General features: G+C 44.2%; 2 protein-coding genes across 6 annotated transcripts in view; one reads left to right on the plus strand and one right to left on the minus strand.

The window, feature by feature from the left end:
- Positions 1-2441, minus strand: part of NIPA1 (NIPA magnesium transporter 1) — a 30424-nt gene extending 27983 nt beyond the window's left edge. The window contains exon 1 of the mRNA XM_053912954.2: positions 2260-2441. Coding sequence (XP_053768929.1) covers positions 2260-2425 — 166 coding nt within the window. The 5' untranslated portion in view covers positions 2426-2441. The remainder of the gene's footprint in view (positions 1-2259) is intronic.
- Positions 2442-14177: 11736 nt separating this feature from the next.
- Positions 14178-23051, plus strand: part of HERC2 (HECT and RLD domain containing E3 ubiquitin protein ligase 2) — a 177790-nt gene continuing 168916 nt past the window's right edge. For 2 of the 5 annotated variants that reach the window (XM_053913370.1, XM_053913372.1), the window contains exons 1-2: positions 17688-17791; positions 18427-18529. In XM_053913370.1, coding sequence (XP_053769345.1) covers positions 18458-18529 — 72 coding nt within the window. In that variant the 5' untranslated portion in view covers positions 17688-17791; positions 18427-18457. Of the gene's footprint in view, positions 14472-17194; positions 17442-17687; positions 17792-17908; positions 17932-18426; positions 18530-23051 lie in introns of those variants that run through there. The other 3 variants (XM_053913371.2, XM_045196628.3, XM_053913373.2) reach the window with 3 other exon arrangements.

Raw genomic sequence — 23051 nt, forward strand, 5'->3', positions numbered from 1 at the left:
GTGGCGAGCAGCAATTGGGGAAATATGAAATGAGCGAAGGTCACATTTTCACTTTTTTAAGTTTAAAGGCATGGTAGGCAGGTACAAGTAACAGCATCAGTCATAGGTTTTCTCTTTTTTTTTAGGTTGATTTTTTTTAAACTTTATTTTATTTGTTTATTTTTAGAGAGAGGGGGAGGAAGGGATAGAGAGAGAAACATCCATGGGTGGCTGCCTCTCGTGCATCCCCTACTGGGGACCTGGCCTGCAACCCAGGCATGTGCCCTGACTGGGAATCGAACCAGTGACCCTTTGGTTGGCAGGCCTATGCTCAATCCATTGAGCCACACCAGCCAGGGCTCAGGTTGATTTCTTTTTTTCTCAGATTCACTAACTCCTGTGGACACATAAGCTGAGCTGAAGTAACACATTTAGTTTGACCCCATGATTGTTTGGTTTTCATTAGCTGACATCTATGTTTAGGTTTTCGTAGAGATTACCTTGTGTCTTATCTCGTGTCCTTAGGCTCCCGCCCACGAGAATGTATCAGACTGTACAGCGTTAACAGGCTGCCCCTCAGTTTATTGGGCCAAAAATTCACGTGGTTTTTTCCCTACGATGGCTCTAGTAGCACTTAGCTGTCTTTAACTCCATCTGAAACAATTGTGTTAGTTTGTATTGTCACAGCTGTCCTATTAGCGTGCATTAAAAAAAAAAAACTTATCAAAACTGGTGAACTTCTGTGCAGCCATTTTAACATTGAAGATGGAAGACAATATGCAACATTTTCAGCCCATTATGCTTTATGATTTCAAGAAAGGTAAAAACGCAACTGAAAGGCAGGAACAATTTCTGCAGTGTATGGAGAAGGTGCTGTGACGGACCGAACATGTCAAAAGTGGTTTACAAAATTTCTTGGTATCATTGACATTTCAGCCAAATCATTCTTTGCTACGAGTTTGTCTCATGCATTGGAAGATGTTTAGCAGCACCCCTGGCCTCTACTCACTGGAAGCCAAAAGCCGGAGAGAGCTAACATACTCAAAATATCCAAATCAATAAAGTTATTGGGGAAAATGAAAAATGTGTCTTTCATTTTATGGAAAAAAAACTAAACGGACTTTTTGGCCTACCCAATAGTTTGTGAGATGTTTTTCTCACGGTTAGGCCGGGGGCGGTGGGCTTGGGGGAGGTGCCCGTCTCACCCGCCCTGACCTGGGCGAGTGAGTTCTTTATTTCTGAGCCACAGCAAACACTTCAGCCACCCCGGACGCCCTGCAGGCTGACAGACACTCCCCCAGGAAGGAGCCCCGCCCCCCCCATGTCTGTCACCTGAGAGACACATCCCATCTGCGGGCGGAGGAAACGCTACTTAGTTTTAGTTAGATTGTGGGTACAGTCAGCCATGTTATCGCCTCAGTGCTGAACTCTTTAAACAAATACCCACGACTTTTCGCTCCTTATTCTAGGTCCCTTTATCGCTTTCCTGCAGGCGCTCCGGGACCCGAGGCCGGGCAGGGAACGGGTCCCCAGCGATCTGGATGGAATGCGAACTATGAAAGGAGTTGGCTGGTTCTCCGACTCGGCCCAGGGTCTCAGTCCTTCCGGCCAGCACGCCACCCTTCACCTGCAAAGCGCGTCCGTCCCGAGGGGCACGGGCGGAGCAGGACCGCGACGCCGTCCCCGTCCGCGCGCCGAGCGCTGGGCTCGCCGCCGCGCCAGGCTCAGCCGGCCCTTTGGGGTTTTAGGACGGTGCCTTGCGTTTCCTGCGGCGCACAGCCCTTGCGGGCCAACGGTTCACGTCTAAACCCAAGGAGGACCCAGCCCGGACCCACGCGCCGCAGCCCCGGCGGGCACAGCCCCCTCGCCCGCCGGCCGGCGCGCGGGTCTCACGTGGGCGCCCGCGCGGCCGCCGCAGGCAGCGCGGAAGCAGGCCGGGCCGCGGGCTGCGCCCACTCTGGGGAGCCGGTGCGCCGGCGGCTCCCCCGGCGGCGGGCGAGGGGACGCGGACGGCGCGGGCAGGTGGAAGAAGCGGGCTGGAGGAGAGCCACGACCTGCACCAGGCCCCGCCGGCCGCTGGGAAGGGACAGAAGTAGTGGCGGCGACCCAACCACCATCGCTCGGGGCGCCGGGCGACGCCGGGCGGCCTCGGGAGAGGCCCCGGCGGAGACGAAGGCGCAGGGCCGCGTCCCCGTCCCCGTCCCCGGCGGGGCCCTGATCGTGCGCCCGCGGCCGCCCTCCACCCCCGCCGACCCCAGCGCAGCCCGCGGCCCGCCCTACCTCGCCGCTTGGCGCGCACGATGCCCTTCTTCTGCAGCACGAACGTGGACCCGTTCACCAGGCTCGACACGACGGCCACGCCCAGGCCGAGCGACACGGCGGCGGGGCTCGGGCTGCGCGCCCCCTCCCCGGCCGCCGCCGCCGCTGCCGCCGCTGCAGTCCCCATTCCGCCCGCGCCCGCCCTCCGCGCCTGCGCACGCGCGCCGCCGGCCTGGGGGGCGGGGCAGGGAGCCGCCGGCCTCGGGGCGGGGCCTGGAGCCGCGGGGCGGGCCTGGGGCGGGGGCGGGGCGGGGCGGGGCGGGCTCAAGCGTCTGCGGGCTCGGTCCTGGGAGCAAGAGTGGAGAGGAGGGCGTGGTTGTGGGGGGCTCTCGGAGTGGCGAGGAAGGGGGTTGGGCTATGTAGGTGGGTCTGTGGGCAGACGGGGTTCCCAGATTTGGCAAACCAAAATATGCAGGCGCAAAAGGTTGGTTCCCTTTTCATTTTTGCTGTTTTCAGTTTCCACGTCACGTCAATCATTGCGAGTGTGGCCCTGGCTGGGTAGCTCCGTTGGCTAGAACATGGTCCCCATACACCAAGGCTGGGGGTTTAATCCCGGGTGGGGGCACACGGAAGAATCAACCAGTGGGTGCATCGATGAGTGGAACAACAAACGATGTTTCTGCTTCTCTCTCTCTAATAATCAATCAATACAAATACAGTTCTTGTTTTATTGTTTTCAGTTACAGTTGTCCCAATTGTTCCCCCATTGCTCTCTCCTGCCTCACCCCCCTCAGTCAATCCCCATCCTGTGGTCCATTACCATGGGTCCTTTATACACGTTCCTTAACTAGACCCTTCCCCTTCTTTCTCCCCTTAGCTCTCTCCCTCCCCCCCTGGTTACTGTCAGTTTGTTCTTTATTTCCATGTCTTTGGTTCTAGTTTGCTCATTTGTTTGTTTGCTTGATCAGGTTCCACTTATAGGTAAGATCATATGGTATTTGTCCCTCACTGCCTGGCTTACTTCACTTAGCATAATGTTCTCCAGTAACATCCATGTTGTCACAAAGGGTAGGAGCTCCTTCTTTCTTTCTGCTGCGTGGTATTCCGTTGTGTAAATGTACCATGGTTTCTTCATCCATTCATTTACTGATGGGCACTTAGGTTGTTTCCAGCGCTTGGCTATTTTAAATAATGTTGCTATGAACATTGGGGTATATAGCTTCTTTTCAATTGGTGGTTCAGAGTTCGTAGGGTATAGTCCCAGCAGTGGGATCGCTGGATCAAAAGGCAGTTCCATCTTTAGTTTTTTGAGGAAACTCCATTTCCCCAGTGGCTGCACCAGTCTGCATTCCCACCAACAGTGCACGAGGGTTCCCTTTTCTCCACATCCTCTCCAGTAATTGTTGTTTGTTGATTTATTAATGATAGCCATTCTGACAGGTGTGAAGTGGTATCTCATTGTTTTAATTTGCATCGTTCTGATGGCTACTGATATTGAGCATCTTTCGCATATTTATGGGCCATCTGTATGTCCTCCTTGGAGAGGTGTCTGTTTAGGTCCGTTGCCCATTTTTTAATTGGATTGTTTGTCTTCCTGATGCTGAGTCATATGAGTTCTTCATATATTTTGGAGATTGAGCCCTTGTCCAAGGTATCATTGGCAAATATGTTTTCCCATACAGTTGGTTCCCTTTTCATTTTGCTGTTTTCTTTAGCCATGCAGAAGCTATTCGATGTAGTCACATTTGTTTATTCTTTCCTTTATATCCCTTGCCCTAGGCAATATATCGGCCAAGATATTGCTTGGTGGGATATCTGACATTTTACTGCCTATGTTTTTGAGAAAAAGAAATAGAAGACATCCAAATTGGAAAGGAGGAAGCAAAACTGTCATTGTTTGCAGATGACATGATAGTGTACATAGGAAGCCCCACAGGCTCTATCAAAAAATACCTGTTAGACCAAATAAATGAATTTGGCAAAACAGCAGGATACAAAGTCAATATTCAGAAATCAAAGGTATTTCTGTATACCAACAGTGAAATAGCAGAAATAGGGAAAAAATCCCATTTCCCATAGCAACAAGAAAAATAAAGTACCTAGGAATAAACTTAATGAAGGAGGTAAAAGACCTGTATTCAGAAAACCACAAATCACTAAAGAAAGAAATTAAGGAACATACAAACAAATGGAAGAATATACTGTGTTCATTGATAGGAAGAATTAACATCATTAAAATGTCCATACTACATAAAGCAATCTATAGATTTCATGTAATCTTTATCAAAATACCAATGAATTATTTCACAGATATATAATAAATATTTCAAAAATTTATATGGAACCATAAATGACCCCAAATATCCTCAACAATTTTGAGAAAGAAAAAAGTAGGAGGGATCACCATACGTGATGTCAAATTATATTTCAAGGCCACTGTAATCAAAAAGTCTGGAACCGGCATAAGAACAGGCACATAGATCAACGGAAAAGAATAGAGAGCCTGCAAATAAACCCATGTCTCTATGGCCAATTAATATTTGACAAAGGGGGAGGAGTAAATAAATGGAGTAAAAATAGACTCTTCACTGAATGGTGTTGGGAGATCTGGGCAGGCACATGCAAAAAAAAAAAAAGAAAGAAACTGGACCACCAACTTACACCACACACCAAAATAAACTCACGATGGATAAAAGACTTAAATAAAAGTTCTGACACCACAAAAATAAAATTCTTTTTTTACTATTTAAGATTTTATTTCTTTATTTTTAGAGAGAGGGGGAGGGAGGAAGAGAGAGAAACATAGATTGGTTGTCTTCGCGCGCCCCCTACTGGAGACCCAGCCCATAACTCAGGTATGTACTCTGACAGGGAATGGAACCAGTGACCCTTCAGTTAGCAAGCCGCCCGTCAGTCCCCTGAGCCACACCAGCCATGCCTAAACTTCTTTAAAAAGTAATAATTGTGTGTGTCCCATGAACTACTTGGGGCTGAAGAACGCTCACATGACACAGGCCTTCCAGGATCACAGTCCCTGAACCTCTTCTGCTCAGAGGCCAACAGGGAGCCAGCTGCTCCTGGTGCCAGAAACCAGAGCTGTCCGCTGTAGAAACTCAGATAGCACTACCCAATGGGGTGGAGTCAGCCACACACACCCTGGAGATTGTGATCATAACATCTAATTTCGTCATTTATGTTTTTATTTTTACTTTTTATTCTTCAATAGTTGACATTATATTAGAACCAATGTACAGCATAATGATCAGATATTTCTGTAACATTCAAAGTGCTCACCCAGATAAGTCTACTACCCACCTGACACCATACACAGATATCACAATATTTGAAATAGTATGATCCCATTTATTATAAATTATATGCGCCCTGGCTGGTGTGGCCCAGTGGATTGAGCTCTGGCCTGTGAACCAAAGGGTCGCTCATTGATTCCCAGTCAGGGCACATGCCTGGGTTGCAGGCCAGGTCCCCAGTAGCGGACACACAAGAGACACCTACACACTGACGTTTCTCTCTTCTTTCTCCTTCCCTTCCTCTCATTCTAAAAAGTAAATGAATAAAATCTTTAAAAAACCAATTATATGCATACACATAAACAGATTTCTTGTAGTATTAGCACTAAAATGAATAGTGAAAATTTGGATAATATTTACTTTATTCTTTTTTATCATTAGCATGTATTATTTTTTCCTTCACTAGTCTTTATTCATAACAATAATTGAATTCCTTTATAATTGTTGAAAAGAAAGCAAAATGTCTTCTGAACAATCAACTTTTGAAAAAAACCAATTTGCAAATTTTGACATTTTTATTATATTTAAAAGGTAATCTTTTAAGTTTTCAATTACAATTGACATATAATTTTACATTAGTTTTGGGTATAAAACATATTAATGAGACATTTATGATATTTTGCCATGCATAATGCACATCCACGTTTTTGGCCCAAACATTCAGGAAAAAAAATCTTTCATTTCAATTGCTTAATCCAAGTATTTATTTATTTATATTTAGAAACAGAACCAATGATCGTAATACAGGGTATTATTTTGCATACGGATATCATCATTGCTTTCTACAGTTGTCCTTTTAATCCGTAAGCATAAAAAAAGACTTAAACACATTTATATAGATACAGAATTAGTACTACCCATGTATAATGCACATCCTTATTTTTCCCTCAAAAATTCGCACAAAAAAGTGAGCATTATACACCGCAAAATACGGTATGTAACTTACGATGTGATTCCCGCCCCCCGGTCTAGAACCCACTTGGCCCCATACACAATTATTAGAATATCATTGACTGTATTCCCTGGTGACTGTTTTCGTAACTGGCAAATTGTACATCTGAGTCCCTTCCCCTTTTCCCCTCAGTCTCTCAATTCCTTCTTGGGCAACCATCAAAATGTTCTCTGTATCTGAGTTTATTTGTGTTTTATTTGTTCATTTACTGTATTTATTTTATTTATAAAAATATTTTATTTATTTATTTTTTAGAGAGACAGTAAGGTAGAGAATCATTAACGTCATTAATATGTGGTTGCCTTCCATGCGCCCCCTACTGGGGACCTGGCCCACAACCCAGGCATGTGCCCTGACAGGGAATCAAACCAGTGACCCTTTGGTTCACAGGGAAGCACTCAATCCACTGAGCTACACCAGCCAGGGCTACTGCAATTTTTTTAGATTGCACATATAAGTGAAACCATATGGTATTTGTCTCTCTCTGCCTGACTTATTTCACTCACCATAATACCCTCTAGGTCCCATCCATGTTGTCAAAAATGGCAAAATTTCATTCTTCTTAATGGCCAAGTAGTAATCTATTGTATATATGTACTACCTCTTCTTTTCTAACCATCTATCAATGGACACTTAGGTTGCTTCCATATTTTGGGTAATTACCTAATTTATTTTTATTGAAATATATCAAAATTACAGAAAGCATGAAAACCAAGAAATATTTATTTAAAAATTACTAAATACCACAACCCTAGCCTAACTATTCTTTTAGATGTTTTTCCATTGAAAATAAACATTGTATATATTGTATTTGTTTCCAGTTACAATGTATAAAATATATTTTGTTATTTAATGTGTCACAACCAGTTTCCATGTTGTTACATAATTGCAATCATTTTAGTAACAATATAACTTCCCATAAAGTTAATTACCATAATTTGTCTAACCATTTAACTGTTGTTGGTTGTTAGTTTGCTACCTGTTTTTTTCCATTATAAATGGTGGCATAAAGAACATGTTCACAAATTTAAAATAGTAAACTTACTCTCTATTAAAATATAGGTTAGAGAATAGAAACCTATGTCTACCTGCAGCATTATTAGTTTGTGGAACAATACAATATACTAGTGTATTTCTGTATGAAAACTTTTATGCTGAATAAATCCAGACCATTGCTTATTCTTTTTTGTTGTGGTAACATACATGTATATAACATAAAGCTTGCTATGTTAGCCCTGGCTGGTGTGGCTTAGTAGAATGAAAGCTGGCCTGTGAACCAAAGGGTTGCTGGTTCGATTCCCAGTCAGGGCACATGCCTGGGTGGTGGGCCAGGTCCCCGGTAGGGGGAGCACGAGAGGCAACCACACACTGATGTTTCTCTCCCCCTCTTTCTCCTTCCCTTCCCCTCTCTGTAAAAATAAATAAATAAAACATTTAAAAAAAATTTCCCACTCCGTAAACCCTCCCAGCAATTCTGCAGATGTAACTACCTAGGTCAAAGAAGAAAAATTCTTTGTAGGGAGTGAAATTTAAATAGCTTTAGCTGTGCATGGCTATTCTTTCTGTCTTGTTGTTTTTATACTTTTATTGTGAAATATGGAAAAATATTACATCAGCCAAATGCACAATGGAATGGCCGATGGACACGGACTGTGGGAGTGGGGGGCCCGGCTAGGTGGAGGGGGGCAAAGGGGAGAAATTGGGACAACTGTAATAGCATAAACAATAAAATACTTAAATTGAAAAAAACAAACAAACAAATGCACAACGGAACAAAGTAACTTTAACTATAAAGTTAATTCCTAGGTAACCACCTCCCAGGCCAAGACCTAGGTTGTTGGCAGCCGTCCCAAGCACCCGTCTGCTCTTTCTATGGCCCATCCACCTCCTCCCACGCTGGAAGAAACTACTGACCCATTTCTCTTGGTTTCATATCCTAACAGCAAGAAAACTACGGCTGGTGGACCAAATCTGACCTCAGGCGGTTTATTATTTTAAAGATTTTATGTATTTATTTTTAGAAGGAAAGGGAGGGAGAAAGAGAGAAACATCCATGTGTGGCTGCCTCTCACACTCCCCCCACCGGAACTTGCCCACAACCCAGGCATGTGCCCTGACTGGGAATTGAACCAGCAACCCTTTGTTTGGCAGGCCCGTGCTCAATCCATTGAGCCACACCAGCCAGGGCCCGACTCTTTCTAAATAAACTCTTCCTGGGATATAAGTACACCGACTCCTTTGTGACTACTTTCATGCTTTGAGAGCAGAGTTGAACATTTGCTGCAGACACCAGGTGGCCGGCGAAGCCTAAAATATTTCCTATCTGGCTCTTGCCAGAAAAAAACTTGCTGTCCTCCCGGTTTAGTGTATGATCTTCCAAACTGGTAGTTTGCTGTCTCCTGCTGAATGTTTTACCAAGTTCCCCCCGGCTGCTGGCCGGGTTCCCGGCTGCGGCCTCGCACCGCCCACTTCTCTGGCAATCTCCTTCAGCTGTAAGGCAGAAACCTAGCCAAAGAGTCCCGTGGTGCAATGCTCAGTCCATTGAAGCTATTATAAACCGAAATGTCTTTTAATTTCACCTTTGAATTATTGATAGCTACTGCATAGAAATACATTTTGTTTTACTTTTTGTTTTCCATTGCTTTTTAGAGAGGAAGGTGGAGAAATATTGATGTGAGAAAGTAACATCAATCAGTTGCTTCCTGGACACGCCCCACTTAGGGGCTAAACCTGCAACCCAGGCATGTGCCCTGACCAGGAATTGAATCCGCAACCTTTTGGTTACATGACTGACACTCCAACCAACGGAGCCAAGTAAATTTTTAATAGATGCTCAAGATTGTCCTTATAAAGTTCAGGTCATCCGCAAGCAGAGTTTTACTTCTTTTCAGCTCAGGTTCCTTTTCATGCCTAATTGCTCTACTGAGAGCTTCCTGTTGAATTTGTTGAATAGGCAGAGCAAGAGCAGGAATCCTTTTCTTTTTTAAAGATTTCACTTTTTTATTTTTAGACAGAAGGGAAGGGAGAGAGAAAGAGAGGGAGAGAAACATCAATGCATGGTTGGCTCTCGCGTGCCCCCTACTGGGGACCTGGCCTGGAACCCAGGCGTGTGCTCTGATTGGGAATCAAACCAATGACCCTTTGGTTTGTAGACCAGCACTCAATCCATTGAGCCACACCAGCCAACTCTAAAATAGCTTTCTTTAATTCCATGTCTAAATAACTCCAATGTCTGGGCTGCCTGAAAGACAGTTTCTATTGAGTAAGACCTCATTTCCTAAGACTGTTAAATTCAAAGGAGGCTAACTACTTTTAGGATAACATTGACATTAAACAAATAGCCAGATATGTCTCCAGCAAACTTGTTTCCAAATAAAATATTATTTAATATTTTATTAAATAATTTTTTAAAATATTATTTGGAAACAATAAAAAATTGCAATTCTGGACATTGCAGTTTAATGGCAAACCGTGTACAAGTTCAGAGAATAAGGAAGAAGAAGGTTCTTTTATAGAGGAAAGGGTAAATTCAGAGGTGCTATTGGAAACAAAGAGTTCATTGGAGGAAACTGGATATGCAAAGTGTACTGGCTTTTCATTGGCTGAGTTGTAACAGTCTTTCATTGGCTGAGTGGTTGCCCAGCAAGGAGAAGTTCCACCTTCTTCCTGCTCCAGTGATGCAATAGCAAAACATCTTTCTTGGGAATGTGGAACCTACTTCTCTTTCTGTTCCGAGTGGTAGGGGATGAGAGCTCCTCCTGTAGACCTCCCCAACTCCAATTTTTAAAAAGTTTTTATTTATTTTACTTTTTAGAGAGAGGGTAAGGGAGGAGAAAGAGGGAGAGAAACATCAATGTGCGAGAGATAAATTGATTGGTTGCCTCTCACACGCCCCCTACTGGGGACCTGGCCCACAACTGACGCATGTGACCTGACTAGGAATCGAACCAGCGACCTTCTGGTTTGCAGGCTGGCACTCAATCCGCTGGGCCACACCAGACAGGGTGCAGCTCCAATTTAAATAAGGTATCTGTTTATTAATCTTCACATCACCAAGTGTCCCTCACTTGTTGAATTACACTTCTTTCTGTTCTACATGTGACCAACTTCTCTTTCTCCCTTCTGCTTGTTGGATCTCAGGTCTTTGTCCTGAGTATGGAAAACACTCCCAGGTCATCAAGACCACTGCTTGTTGCAAATAACACCTCTAGGTTCCCAGTAAGTATACCTACTTCCAGGGCTTTCCAGCTGTTTCCACTGCGTGTTCGATCCCAGAAGTGTAGTGTAAGTGCTGGACAGTTAGCGATTTGATTTCCATATTAGTGCCTGACATCAAGCTTTGGATTGCCCAGGCGTTGATTTCAATTGCTGAGACATTAATTTGGGTTTTTTTCTTTATTTAAAAAAATTTTTTAAACATTTTTTTATTGTTGTTCAAGTAGTTTTCTGCCTTCCACCCCTACCCTTCCCCACCATCCCAGCCCTCCCCACCTCCCTCCCCTGTTTCCATCCCCCCTTGTTATTGTCCATGTGTCCTTTACAATTGTTCCTATAAACCCTTCACCCTTTTCCTTCATTTTCCCCTCCCCTCTCCCCTCTGGTCAGCCTGCTCTCAATTTCAGTCTTTGGCTATAGTTTGCTTGCTTGTTCATTTTGTTGATTAGGTTCCTGTTAATGGTGAGACCATATGGTATTTGTCTTTCACTGCCTGGCTTATTTCACTTAGCATAATGCTCTCTAGTTCCATCCATGCTGTTGCAAAGGGTAGGAGCTCCTTCTTTCTTTCTGCTGCGTAGAATTCCATCATGTAAATGTACCACAGTTCTTTCATCCAATCATCTACTGATGGGCACTTAGGTTGCTTCCAGCACTTGGCTATTGTAAATTGTGGTGCTATGAACATTGGGGTGCATAGGTTCTTTTGGATTAGTGTTTCAGGGTTCTTAGGATATAATCCCAGCAGTGGAATTGCTGGGTCAAAAGGCAGCTTCATTTTTAGTTTTCTGAGTAAATTCCATACTGTGTTCCACAGTAGCTGCACCAGTCTGCATCCCCCCACAACAGTGCACCAGGGTCCCCTTTTCTCCACATCCTTCCAACACTTGTTGTTGTTTATGATGGCCATTCTGATGGGTGTGAAGTGGTATCTCATTGCGGTTTTAATTTGCATCTTTCTGATGGCCAGCGATGCTGAGCATCTTTTCATATGTCGCCGAGACATTAATTTGAAAGGCATCATTTTCAATAAACATATTGACAACTGCACAGTTGGTTAAAGAGCCAAGCTGCACCAACCATGAGGTCCCCCTGGTAGGAATCACCTCTTAGAGAGAGCGGGAGGGAGAGAGAGAGAGAGAGAGAGAGAGAGGGAAGGAAACATTAATGTTTCTCAATGAAACATTGAAACATCAATGTCTCAATCCACTGAGCCTCAGCAGCCAGAGCTGGATCTCAGTTTCTAATTATGGGAATTAGGGGCACCAAGGAATAGGCTCGTCTGTCTTTTGGATTCCTAGTGTAAATTCTGGGTGTTGACCACTAGTCTTAGGGCACCAAGTCTTGTCTCCACTGCTTGTTGAAACTTGTAGCCAAGATTCTAAGTAGGGGGATCTAATTTAAGGACATCAAGACCTGTCTCCGCTGTTTGTTGGGTCCACAGTCTTTATGCTCCAGGCTCTAAGGTCATGTCTCCTCTGCCTGTTGGATAACCTGAGACTTGTTATCCAACATCGTCTGCTCTCCCCCAGGCACAGAGCTCATCTCTTCTCTGTTGGTCAGATCTCAGGTTCCTGTTCTGTGGCTTGTCTGAATCCAGTTTTCCGGGTTCGGATTATGAGGGTCCCACATTCCTAGGTTCCAAGTAGGATCAAGGCCCTGCCTCCTCTGCTTTTTGCATCCCAGGTCTCTAAGTTCTGGGAATGAGCCTCTACTCCCTGGGCATAAAGGCCACATTGCATGTCCTTCCTAGGCCCTGGGCACCTAGGTTCTGAGTGTAGGCAACTAATTTTGTGTCACAGAAGTTCTCTGATTTGGCCCTGGCCAGGTTAGCTCAGTTGGTTAGAGCATCATCCCGATATGCTGGTGTTTTGTGAGTTTGATCCCCAGTCTGGATACATACAAGGATCAACCAATGAGTGTATCAATAAGTGGAACAACAAATCGATGTTTCTCTCTTTCTTTCTCTCCCTCCCTCTACTCTCTAAAAAATGTTTTTGAAAGAAGAAAAGCTTTCTGACTCTACCGTCACTTTAACTGTCAGTTTCTACTACCTTTGAACCCAGAGATATTCTAGCGGTTTAAAAATTTGGCTATATTTAGATGGAAACACCATTTGCAATATGTCTAGGTGTTTTTAAGTGGAAGGATTTTTTTTTCTCAGAGAATTTATTCCATCCTATTTTCAGAAATGAAACTTTGCTAGTTAACTAAGATAAATATTATACTCTTTTGTTCTGAAGTCTTATATATTTCTGAGAACACAATTTAATCTTCGTGTATTTAGATAGTAGAAAACACAGATAAGCATATCTAAGAAAATAATAACATCATTTCCTACTGACATCCTTTAGAATATACATTTCCAGATGTTTTTCTATGCACACACACATATGCACACTAAACTTTGGTAAGGAAATTAGAACACCTGTCTATATAACTCAGTGGCTTGATCACGGGCCAGTGAACTAAAGGGTCGCAGGTTCGATTCCTAGTCAGGGCACAGGCCTGGGCTGCAGGCCAGGTCTGCAGGAGGGGGCAAGGGAGAGGCAACCACACAATGATGTTTCTCTCCCTCTCTTTCTCCCTCCCCCTCTCTCTAAAAATAAATAAATAAACAAAATATTTAAAAAAGAAAAAAGAAATCAGAGCAGACATGTTCCAAACACCTACCCAACTCATGCATTGTATTTGGAAATGCATTGAACCTGCATTGAACTGACAGTTTGCTGTGAAGGACTAGGTCAAAGTACGTGTTTTGAAACACGTGACCCTTCTGCTGGATCTGGTGATTGACACAAGGGTGGTACATGCCTCAAGAAAGGGGAACACTCCATGGCGTGGGAGTAGCCAACGAGATTTATTCTCTTGGGAATTTGGAGTTGAGGTGTGAAGTCACGCAGATGCTGGTGGGTTTTTGAGTCATTTCCAAACAGATGAAAGCCAGACAAATTTCTGAGGAAAGAGCATTCCAAGTAGAGAGTATAGCCAGTGCAAAGGCCCTGAGACAGAAGCATGTTTGCCTTGTTGGCAAATTAGCAAGGAGATGTGTGCTTGGAGAAAGGTGAGTGAAGAGGAACGTGGAAGGAAGTGAGGATAGAGAAGCCAGGGATAGATCAGGTAGGGCCTATAGGCATGGTAATGACCTTGTACTTTTTTTTTTAAAGATTCCATTTATTTATTTTTAGAGAGAGGGGAAGGGAGGGAGAAAGGGAGAGGAACTTCAACCAGCGAGAGATACATCGATTGGTTGCTTCTTGCATGCCCCCAACTGGAGACCTGGCCTGCAACCCAGGCACATGCCCAGATTGGGAATTGAACTGGCAACCCTATGGTTCGCACACAGGCCAATGGCACTCAATCCACTGAGCCACAGCAGCTGGGGCTGACCTTGTATTTTATCCAAAGTATGATGAGAAGCTATGAGAAGATTTTGTTCAGGGAGAGAGCTAAGGTGAAGTATATTTGAAAAGCATCATATCGGTTGCTAGGGGCACAAAAGTGGAAGCAGGGGGAGCAGTTAGGAGGCTGTTGCGTAGGTTCAGCTCAGAGATGAAGGTGTTTTACATCACGTGATCGGACCTAACTTGACAGAAAAGGGAAGTGAGAATGTAAATCAAGACTGCTAAAGGAGTTGAAGACAGTCGGCATAGTTACTCCAGGAAGTGAACTAGAAAAGTAGGATGCGACGATCAATGAGCCACAGGCTCCCAATTGTAACCTGCATGGTGATTTGGTGAATGGAACCGATTGTGGTGGTAAGTAGCTCGGTGGAGTGGGAAGCAGGATGGTTAAAAGCAAGACCATGAGGAACTGAGAGGTAAGGCACCAAGCAAGTGACTCCTTTGCTAGGAAGGGCCCTGAGTATGGGGCCCGTGGTAGCAATGGGGTCATCGGGTGGGGAGAAAAGTTCCTAGCTGGGAACTTCAATCATCAGTGAGCTTGGGAAGTGATGGGAAAGATTGAGGATGATTGCCATCAGGAACACAGGGCGGTATAATCTGATTGCAAGTGTTACGAAGAAGTTGTTCTTTTAAAGCAGAAGGAATAATGGTCTAAAAGTGGCAGGGACCCATTTCATGCCCTAAGATGGATGGATGTGGGAGAGTAAAACGCCACAGGTTTTTTCCTTTTTAACAAGATTTTATTTATTTATTTTTAGAGAGGGGAAGGGAGGGAGAAAGAGAGGGAGAGAAACATCAGTGTGTGGTTGCCTGCCACACTACCTCCACTGGGGACCTGGCCTGCAACCCAGGCATGTGCCCTGACTGGGAATCGAACCAACGACCCTCTGGTTCACTCAATCTACTGAGCCACATCAGCCAGGGCAGGCTTTTCATTACAAGAGTAACATGATGAAAACATTACACAATAAATTGAAGATGTTGCTGGCGACACCTTATAGGTTTTGGGGTTTAGGTGGGGGAATTAGATCAAAAGTAGGGACCTCAATAAGATTAGGGCCATTCAAAGCTTTAATTTACCGTATTCAATTTACCTAGTTTTTGGTGGTTGCCTGTGCTTTTGATGTCATATCTAAGAAATCATTGCTAAATCCAATGTTCTAAAGCAGCAATTCCCAACCTTTTTGGCACCAGGGACCAGTTTTGTGGAAGACAATTTTTCCACAGACCAGAGTGGGGGGGTAGTTTTGGGATGATTCAAGCGCATTACATTCAAGCTCACTTCCTGCTGTGTAGCCTGGTTCCTAATACGACCAGACTGGTACTGGTGCTCTGCCCAGAGGTTGGGGAACCCTGCTATAATGTTTTCCTGCTGTGTTTTTCTAAGAGTTTTGTACCTTTGGGCCTTACATTTAGGTTTGATCCATTTTGAATTAATTAAAAAAATGTTTTCCCTTACCACCCTGGCTGGTGTGGCTCAGTGGATGGAGTGCCAGCCTGGGAAAGGGTAGCTGGTTCAATTCCCAGTCAGGGCACATGCCTGGGTTGTGGGCCAGGTCCTCAGTTGGGGGTGTGTGAGAGGCAACCAATTGATGTATCTCTCACACACTGATGTTTCTCTCCCTTTCTTTCTCCCTCCCTTCCTCTCTTTAAAAGTAAATAAATATTTTTTTCATTTACTGATTTTAGAGAGTGGGAGAGACATTGATTTGTTCCACTTATGGAAGCATTCATTGGTTGATTCTTCTATGTGATGTGACCAGAGACCAAACCCACAAACTTGGTGTATCAGGATAGAGCTCTCACCAATTGAGTTACTGGGCCAGGACTTGAATGAATTTCTATACATGGTGTAAAGTAAAGGTCCAGCTTCATTCTTTTGCGTATGAATATCCAGTTTTTCAGCACCATTTATTGAAAAAATTGTCCTTTCGGCATCGAATGGTCTTGATATCCTTTTCAGAAATCAATAGACTGGACGTGTGTTTCTGTGTTCTATTCATCTATATGTTCATCCTTCTTTTAATAAATCCTCCCCTGAGGATAGATATGTTTATTGAACTTTAGAGAGAGAAATAAGGAGGGAAGGAGAGGGGAGAGAGAGAGAGAGAGGGAGGGAGAGAGAGAGAGGCATTGAACTCACAACCTAGGTATGTTCCCTGACCAGGAATCAAACCCGCAACCTTTTGGTATACAGGACGATGTTCCAACCGAGCCACCTAGCCACCGCTACGTTCATCCTTATGAAAGTACCACATTGTTGTGCTTCCTGTAGTTTTGTTATTATTTAGTTTTGATATTATTAGGAAGTGAGTCCTCTTTGTTCTTTTTCAAGGTCGTTTTGGCTTGTGTATAGGTTTTCATAGATGTCCTAGTGAACTGAGAATTTTTGTAATAAGATTTTGTCAAAAGTATTTCCTGTATCTATTGAGATGACCTCATGGCGAACTACACTTCACCTGGAATGTTAAACCAACCTTGAATACTTGGGATAAGCACTACTTAGTTATGACCTATTAACCTTTCTGTATGTTGTTGGAATCTAGCTGCAAAAACTTGGCTAGGAATTTCTGCTTCTTTGTTCACGAGGAATACTGATCTTAATTTTCTTTTAATGTCCTTTTTCTGGATAACGATGGGCTTACGAACGCAAATGTTCATTCCTCTTCAATTTTCTGTTAGAGTTTGTGTAGAATTAGTGCTGCTGCTTATTATTTTCCAATTTCTTAAAATGGAAGCTTTGCTTGATTTTAGATTTCTCTTTCAAGATAAGTAGTTAATGCATAAACTTCATTTTAGTTGAATCCCACAAATCTGGATGTGATATTTTAATTTTTGTTCGATTCAAAATAGTTCCATTTTCCCTTGAGATTTCTTCTTTGATCCTTGTAGAAGTACGCTCATTAATTTTTAATGTTTGGAGGTTGTCCTCCTATTTTTTACTGACTTTTAATTTAATTTCATTATAGTCAGAGGACATAATTCTGCTATATATTCTTTTCTTTTCCTTCTTTCTTTCTTTTTTTGCATGGCTACCACTTGGTGAACATCTACTGTGATGTTATATGTTTCTTAAGACTTGTTTTATGACCACGGGTTCAGTGCTACCAGATGGCCCACGTTTCCTGTCCAGGATTTGGGTTGTATTCACTGGGACAGACTGGACAAGGCCCTTGAAGACTCGAACCAACTTTACGAGCAGGGTCCTCGTTTCTACGGGCTCCGGACGTCCACCCAGCCGCGTATTTCCCGAGTACCTCAAATTCCGCAAGTCCCGCGCTGAGGAAGGCTTTCCCGCAGGGCTGGGCGAAGCCCGGAATCGGAGTAAGTGTGTGCGTACTTACGTGAGTGCGTGTGGCGGAAATCCCGCCTCCCTGCACCTACGATTGGCCGTGACCGCAAGGGTTGCCCTCCTACGAGGAAAATAAGCAGGATTGAAGGAAGCAGGAGGATCGGGGGGAGGGGCGAACGGGATCCTTTTTTTCCATTGGCTGGGTCAGAGGAGGAGCCTTGCTTCGATTGGCTGGAAAGCGGGGGGCGGCAGTCCCGCATGGGCACACCCCTCCGGCCGCGAGAGGAGCCGGGATCGCGGGCGCGGGCGGAGCCAGAGGCTGCTCGGAGGCAGTGTCCGCACGCCGCCGCTGGAGCTGGGCGGCCGGGCCTCTGTGCTTCAGGTCCTAGTCTCAGGGGGATAACGAGGACGGCCGCCGGCCTGGACAGCGCGGGCTGGGGCTTGGGGCTGGGCCCAGCTGGGGCGCAGCGGGTGTGGGTGCGGCCGCCGGACCTGGGCCTGCGCGGACTGTCCGCGCCGCAGGTCTCGGGCTGTCTTCCCCTCTCTAAGTGATTATTGTTTTGGATTTTTCCTGCATGTGTGAATTTCGATTAATATGTTTCACCCTCCATCGACTGCTCTGGGGTGAAGCGGCCGATGCATGGTGCTGTCATTTGTCGTTGAAATGTGGGATTCTTGTCGTCTGTGTTTCCCTGTCGGGTTTAAGGGAAGGGGATGACATTGTGGTCCGGTCTCCTGTGACCGACCATTATCCTCAAGGTCTCGCTGACGGAGTCCAGGAGCTGGGCTAACCCCGTGTGTGGCTCTCACCTGGTTGGAAGTAGGCTTTCACTCTCTCCCTCCTGTCTCTCCATCTTTCCTTCCTTTTTGCCACCTCTCACTTTCCTCCCGCAACTCTTCTCGCTCCTGTCTGCTCTCTCTCTTTCTCTCTCTCTCTCTCTGCCGCATTACACCTGGCGGGAGGGTCTTGGTAAAATTCTGACAAGCCTTCGTCTTCAGCATTTGTTTTACCTGCAGGTCTGACAGCTGGGAGGAAGCTGGAGGAAAGATGCCCTCCGAGTCTTTCTGTTTGGCGGCCCAGGCTCGACTGGACTCCAAATGGTTGAAAACAGATATACAGGTGGGGCTTTGATCAGTCTTTTTCTTGGTGTGTTTCTGCCTCCATATTTAGATTCTGGTGAAGGTTTTCTTCAGGGTGTGAAGGGTGATGCAGATTGGATCTTGCAATATTGGAGAAACAGGTTTATTTTCTGTAAGTTAGAACATACTGTTTATGGGGTTGGGCTTTTAAAAAAGATTTTATTTATTTATTTTTAGAGAGAGGGGAAAGGAGGGAGAAAGAGGGGGAGTGAAACATCCACGTGTGGTTGTCTCTCACGCGCCCCCTACTGGGGACCCGGTCTGCCACCCAGGCTTTTGCCCTGACTGGGAATCCAACTGGCAGCGCTTTTTTTGCAGGCCTGCACTCAATCCACTGAGCTACACCAGCCAGGGCTATTGTGTCGGTTTTCATTGCTGTTTTCACAGAGTGTGTGGCTACATTTTATTAAAATTATTTGTAAGTGCAAGAAACGACGTCTAGTTATACAAAATTTTGTGTCATTATTTTTAAGAGGTCTGTATCATTTGTAACTATATCTTGGTAACTGTATCGTGATAGTGTTTAAGGTGTTCAGTTAATTATGTGGCAGAGAACTGACGGGCCACAATTTATTATGTTCTGAACAGACTTACTCATTTTATGGTGTCCTGTGCTTGTGCTTCTGGAGTTGAGCTGAGCTGTTTGCTTTGTTGTTGTGATTTCTTATGTAGAGTAGGGTTTGGATTGTAGCATGTAAAACTCAGAAACAGCACACGACGCAATAGACAGATGACGTGTTGTAGAGTTGTGCACTTGAAACCACATAATCCTATTAACCTAGGTCACCCTAATAAATTTAATTAAACAAGAACATGTGGAAACAGATGTTGCCGTTAGACTCGCCGATGTTTTGATGTAATAAGGTAATTGCAAGCTTGTGGTAGAAATCATGGAATAAACAATAGCGGTAATATTTCTATGGACTGTTCTTCACCCAGGGTTGTTTTTGACTTGCAGATGATTGGGAAAAACTGCTTTTGTAACTCCATAATACCAGCAAAAAGAAATGTCGGGAATACTTTGTAGTGTATGTATTTTTTCTCTTCCCTGAGGTTAAACATTTTCACTATTTCTCAAGTAATCTACTTTTTAATTTTGTTTATTTTTCAAAGATTATTTATTTATAGAGAGAGGGACAGAAGCTTCAATGTGTGGTTGTCTCTCGTGCGCCCATAACTGGGGACCTGGCTCACAACCCAGGCTTGTGCCCGGACTGGGAATTGAACTGGGGACCCTTTGGTTCATAGGCCAGCCCTGAATCCACTGAGCCACACCAGCCAGGGCTCAAGTAATCCACCTTTGAAAATACAATTTTATGTACTGCATGATGGTTTATCAAAACCCACAGATACTGGTAGTGAAGGAAAGTTGCCCCTCTTTTATTTTTTCCGAGTTTCGAGTCCTGACAGATATGAGAGCCAAGTGTTAGAACTACGTTGTGGACAATGGGATTGTTTTTAGTGGTGTAACATAAGATTAAAAAAAGCAGAAAGGCCATGGCTGGTATAGCTCAGTGGATTGAGCACAGGCCTGTGAAGCAAAGGGTCACCAGTTTGATTCCCAGTCAGGGCACATGCCTGGGTTGCAGGCCAGGCCCCCAGTAGGGGACATGCGAGAGGCAACCACACATTGCTGTTTCTCTCCCTCTCTTTCTCCCTCCCTTCCCTTCTCTCTAAAAATAAATAAATAAAATCTTAAAGAAAAAAAAAAGCACAAAGAATTGAATTGAGAATTGGCACAGTAGTAACTCTTTTGGTTATTGTCTTTTATTTAGCAGTTCCTGTCTGTTTCTTTGACATGTTATTTTTAAGCAGGGTGGGGAAGGTGAGAGAGAATTTCTTATTTCTGAAACTTGAAAATTCAGGCAAACTGATTTTCAGGATTTTTTTTTAAGAAATTAATTTGTATTTTTTGTTTGCATTTAATTTTTTCAAAAATATTTTATTTATTTATTTTTAGAGAGAGGGGAAGGGAGGGAGAAAGAGAGAGAAATATCAATATGTGGTTGCCTCTCATGTGGCTCCCACTGGGGACCTGGTCTGCAACCCAGGCATGTGCCCTGACTGGGAATCGAACCAGCAACCCTTTGGTTTGCAGCCTGCACTCAATCCACTGAGCTACACCAGCCAGGGCTCAGGATTGTTTTTATATTAGTGTTTATGTATTGTGGGAAACTTTTCAAAGTAGAGAACTTTACCTAATGACTTTTTTTCCTTCTTAGTAATCATGATCAAATAACTGCTAAATCCAAGTTTTAGCCTCTTGATCGAAAACTCGTCTAAGGCTGCACTGAGCGCCCGCGACAAGTCGGGCAGATATACGTAAAAAGTATCAGCTAGACTTCGAGAGTGCTCACCACTTTACTTTTGATTCATCCAGTGTGATACCCAGTGCTTGGCCCTTCTTAGATGGTTTGAATATTATTCAGAAGTCTCCCAAACTCCTCCTAGGGGTAACTGAAGAGACACAGGTTTTGCGATTGTGCACCAGAGGAAACCTATGTTACGGGTATCGAAGCTACTTAATATCCTGAAAAAGGTGATTGCTGGTTTTATACAGTTCCTCCAGCTCTGCCTATTAAATGCGAAGAATGAGTGCCGTTGTTTTACCCCAAGGAATCCCTTAGACATAGTTTCATTCGCTGGAGTCCTTCTGACCGATGCATACAGAGGATGCCAGCTGGGTACTGACGGGTTCTACCCTGATGCCTCTCCCGCCTGCAGTGGGGCGTGCAGGGCTTTGTACTGGGAATAGAATTGACACCTGGTTAATGACTAATATGTGGGGCAGAAACCTGTTTCTTAGCCGTAGGATTTAGCAGATCTATATTTTTTGGCCATTTCTTTTTGAAATGCCCTAGAAGTTTTTAGCGGCTGTGGAAAGTAAAAGTTTATAGAGACTGTGAAAACTTTTAATTCATGAGTATGATGAAGAACACAGATATTGATTCTAGACTTCTTTAAAAATTATTTTAAAAGATTTTATTTATTTATTTTTAGAGAGAAGGGAAGGAGAGAGGGAGAGAAACATCAATGTGTGGTTGCCTCTCATGCACCCCCTCAACAAAGCAAAGGAACTATTATAAAAAATAGCACAGGAAACCTTAAAAGCTTTTTAGTCTTAAAACATACACACCTATTTATTTACTGGTCTTGATGTAAGGCTCGGGGTCCAGGAATGGCCTTATCCTGTTCTTTCTTGGATAAGCTGTGCTGAGATGAATTTCCTACAGTGTCTATTTTGGGCTCCTTTGAAGTGGAACATGAAATGAGATACATATGAAGCAATTTTGCAAAACTTTTTATTTTGAAATAATAATAGACTCACGGGAAGTTGCACAGAAAGTAGACAGGTCACTGCCTACTGTCCAGCCAGACTTCCCCAGTGGATACACTTAGGTAACATTGTCGACAATGTGAACACCAGGGAATTGACGTGGGTTCAGCTGCTCTCATTGTTGGCTATTTTGTTACTTTTGTTACGGAAACCACCCCCACAGGGGCAGAGCCAGGCTACTCCTTCCCCACAGGGATCTCCCCTCCAGCTACGCTCTCCTTCCCTCACCACCTTCCCCCCCCTGGCAGCTGCTAGTCTGTTCCCCCTCTATATAATCTTGTCATATGGTACCTGACCTTTTGAGACTGGCTTTGTTTACTCGGCAAAGTGCCCTTGAGGTCCATCAAAATTGTTGAGTATATCAATAATTCACCTCGGATCCTTTATTTGTCTTTTCTTATAACCATTAATTTGAAATGATTAAGCATAAATGTTAGCTTTTGAAATTAAACTTAGACTCTGGCTGGTATAGCCCAGTGGATTGAGTGCGGGCCTGTGAAGCAAAGGGTCACCAGTTCGATTCCCAGTCAGGGCACATGCCTGGGTTGCGGGTCAGGCCCTCAGAAGGGCGCGTGTGAGAGGCAACCACACATTGATGTTTCTCTCTTTCTTTCTCCCTCCCTTCCCTTCTCTCTAGAAGTAAATAAATAAAATCTTAAAAAAAATAAAATTAAACAGAATTAAGTTTATATCTTGCCACTTTATGCTTAGAAATATTGGTAGATTAAAAAACGTAAATGTGAACATCTTGGTGCATTCTGTTTTCAGGATTTACAGTTCGTAGGTGAAATGTGGAAATGGAAGACTTTGCACATACAAGTAGCTTAATTTGGGTTCGTGGGGATGACTTATTACTTCCATGTGTTTTCTATTCATGCTTTGGTTATATCTTTATATTTTGGGTCACCCTTGTTGGGGATTTGTACATTTTGTTAGTCTTTTATGTTTTAAAGATTGTATTTATTTATTTTTAGAGAGAGGGGAAGCAAAGGAGAAAGAGAGGGAGTGAAACATCAGTGTGTGGTTGCCTCTTGCACGCCCCCTACTGGGGACCTGGCCCGCAACCCAGGCACGTGCCCTGACTGGGAATCGAACTGGTGACCCTTTGGTTTGCAGGCCTGCTCTCAATCCACTGAGCTACACCAGCCAGGGCTATTCTTCCTTC

Source organism: Desmodus rotundus, chromosome 10 (genome assembly GCF_022682495.2).
Source record: "Desmodus rotundus isolate HL8 chromosome 10, HLdesRot8A.1, whole genome shotgun sequence".
Lineage (NCBI taxonomy): Eukaryota > Metazoa > Chordata > Mammalia > Chiroptera > Phyllostomidae > Desmodus > Desmodus rotundus.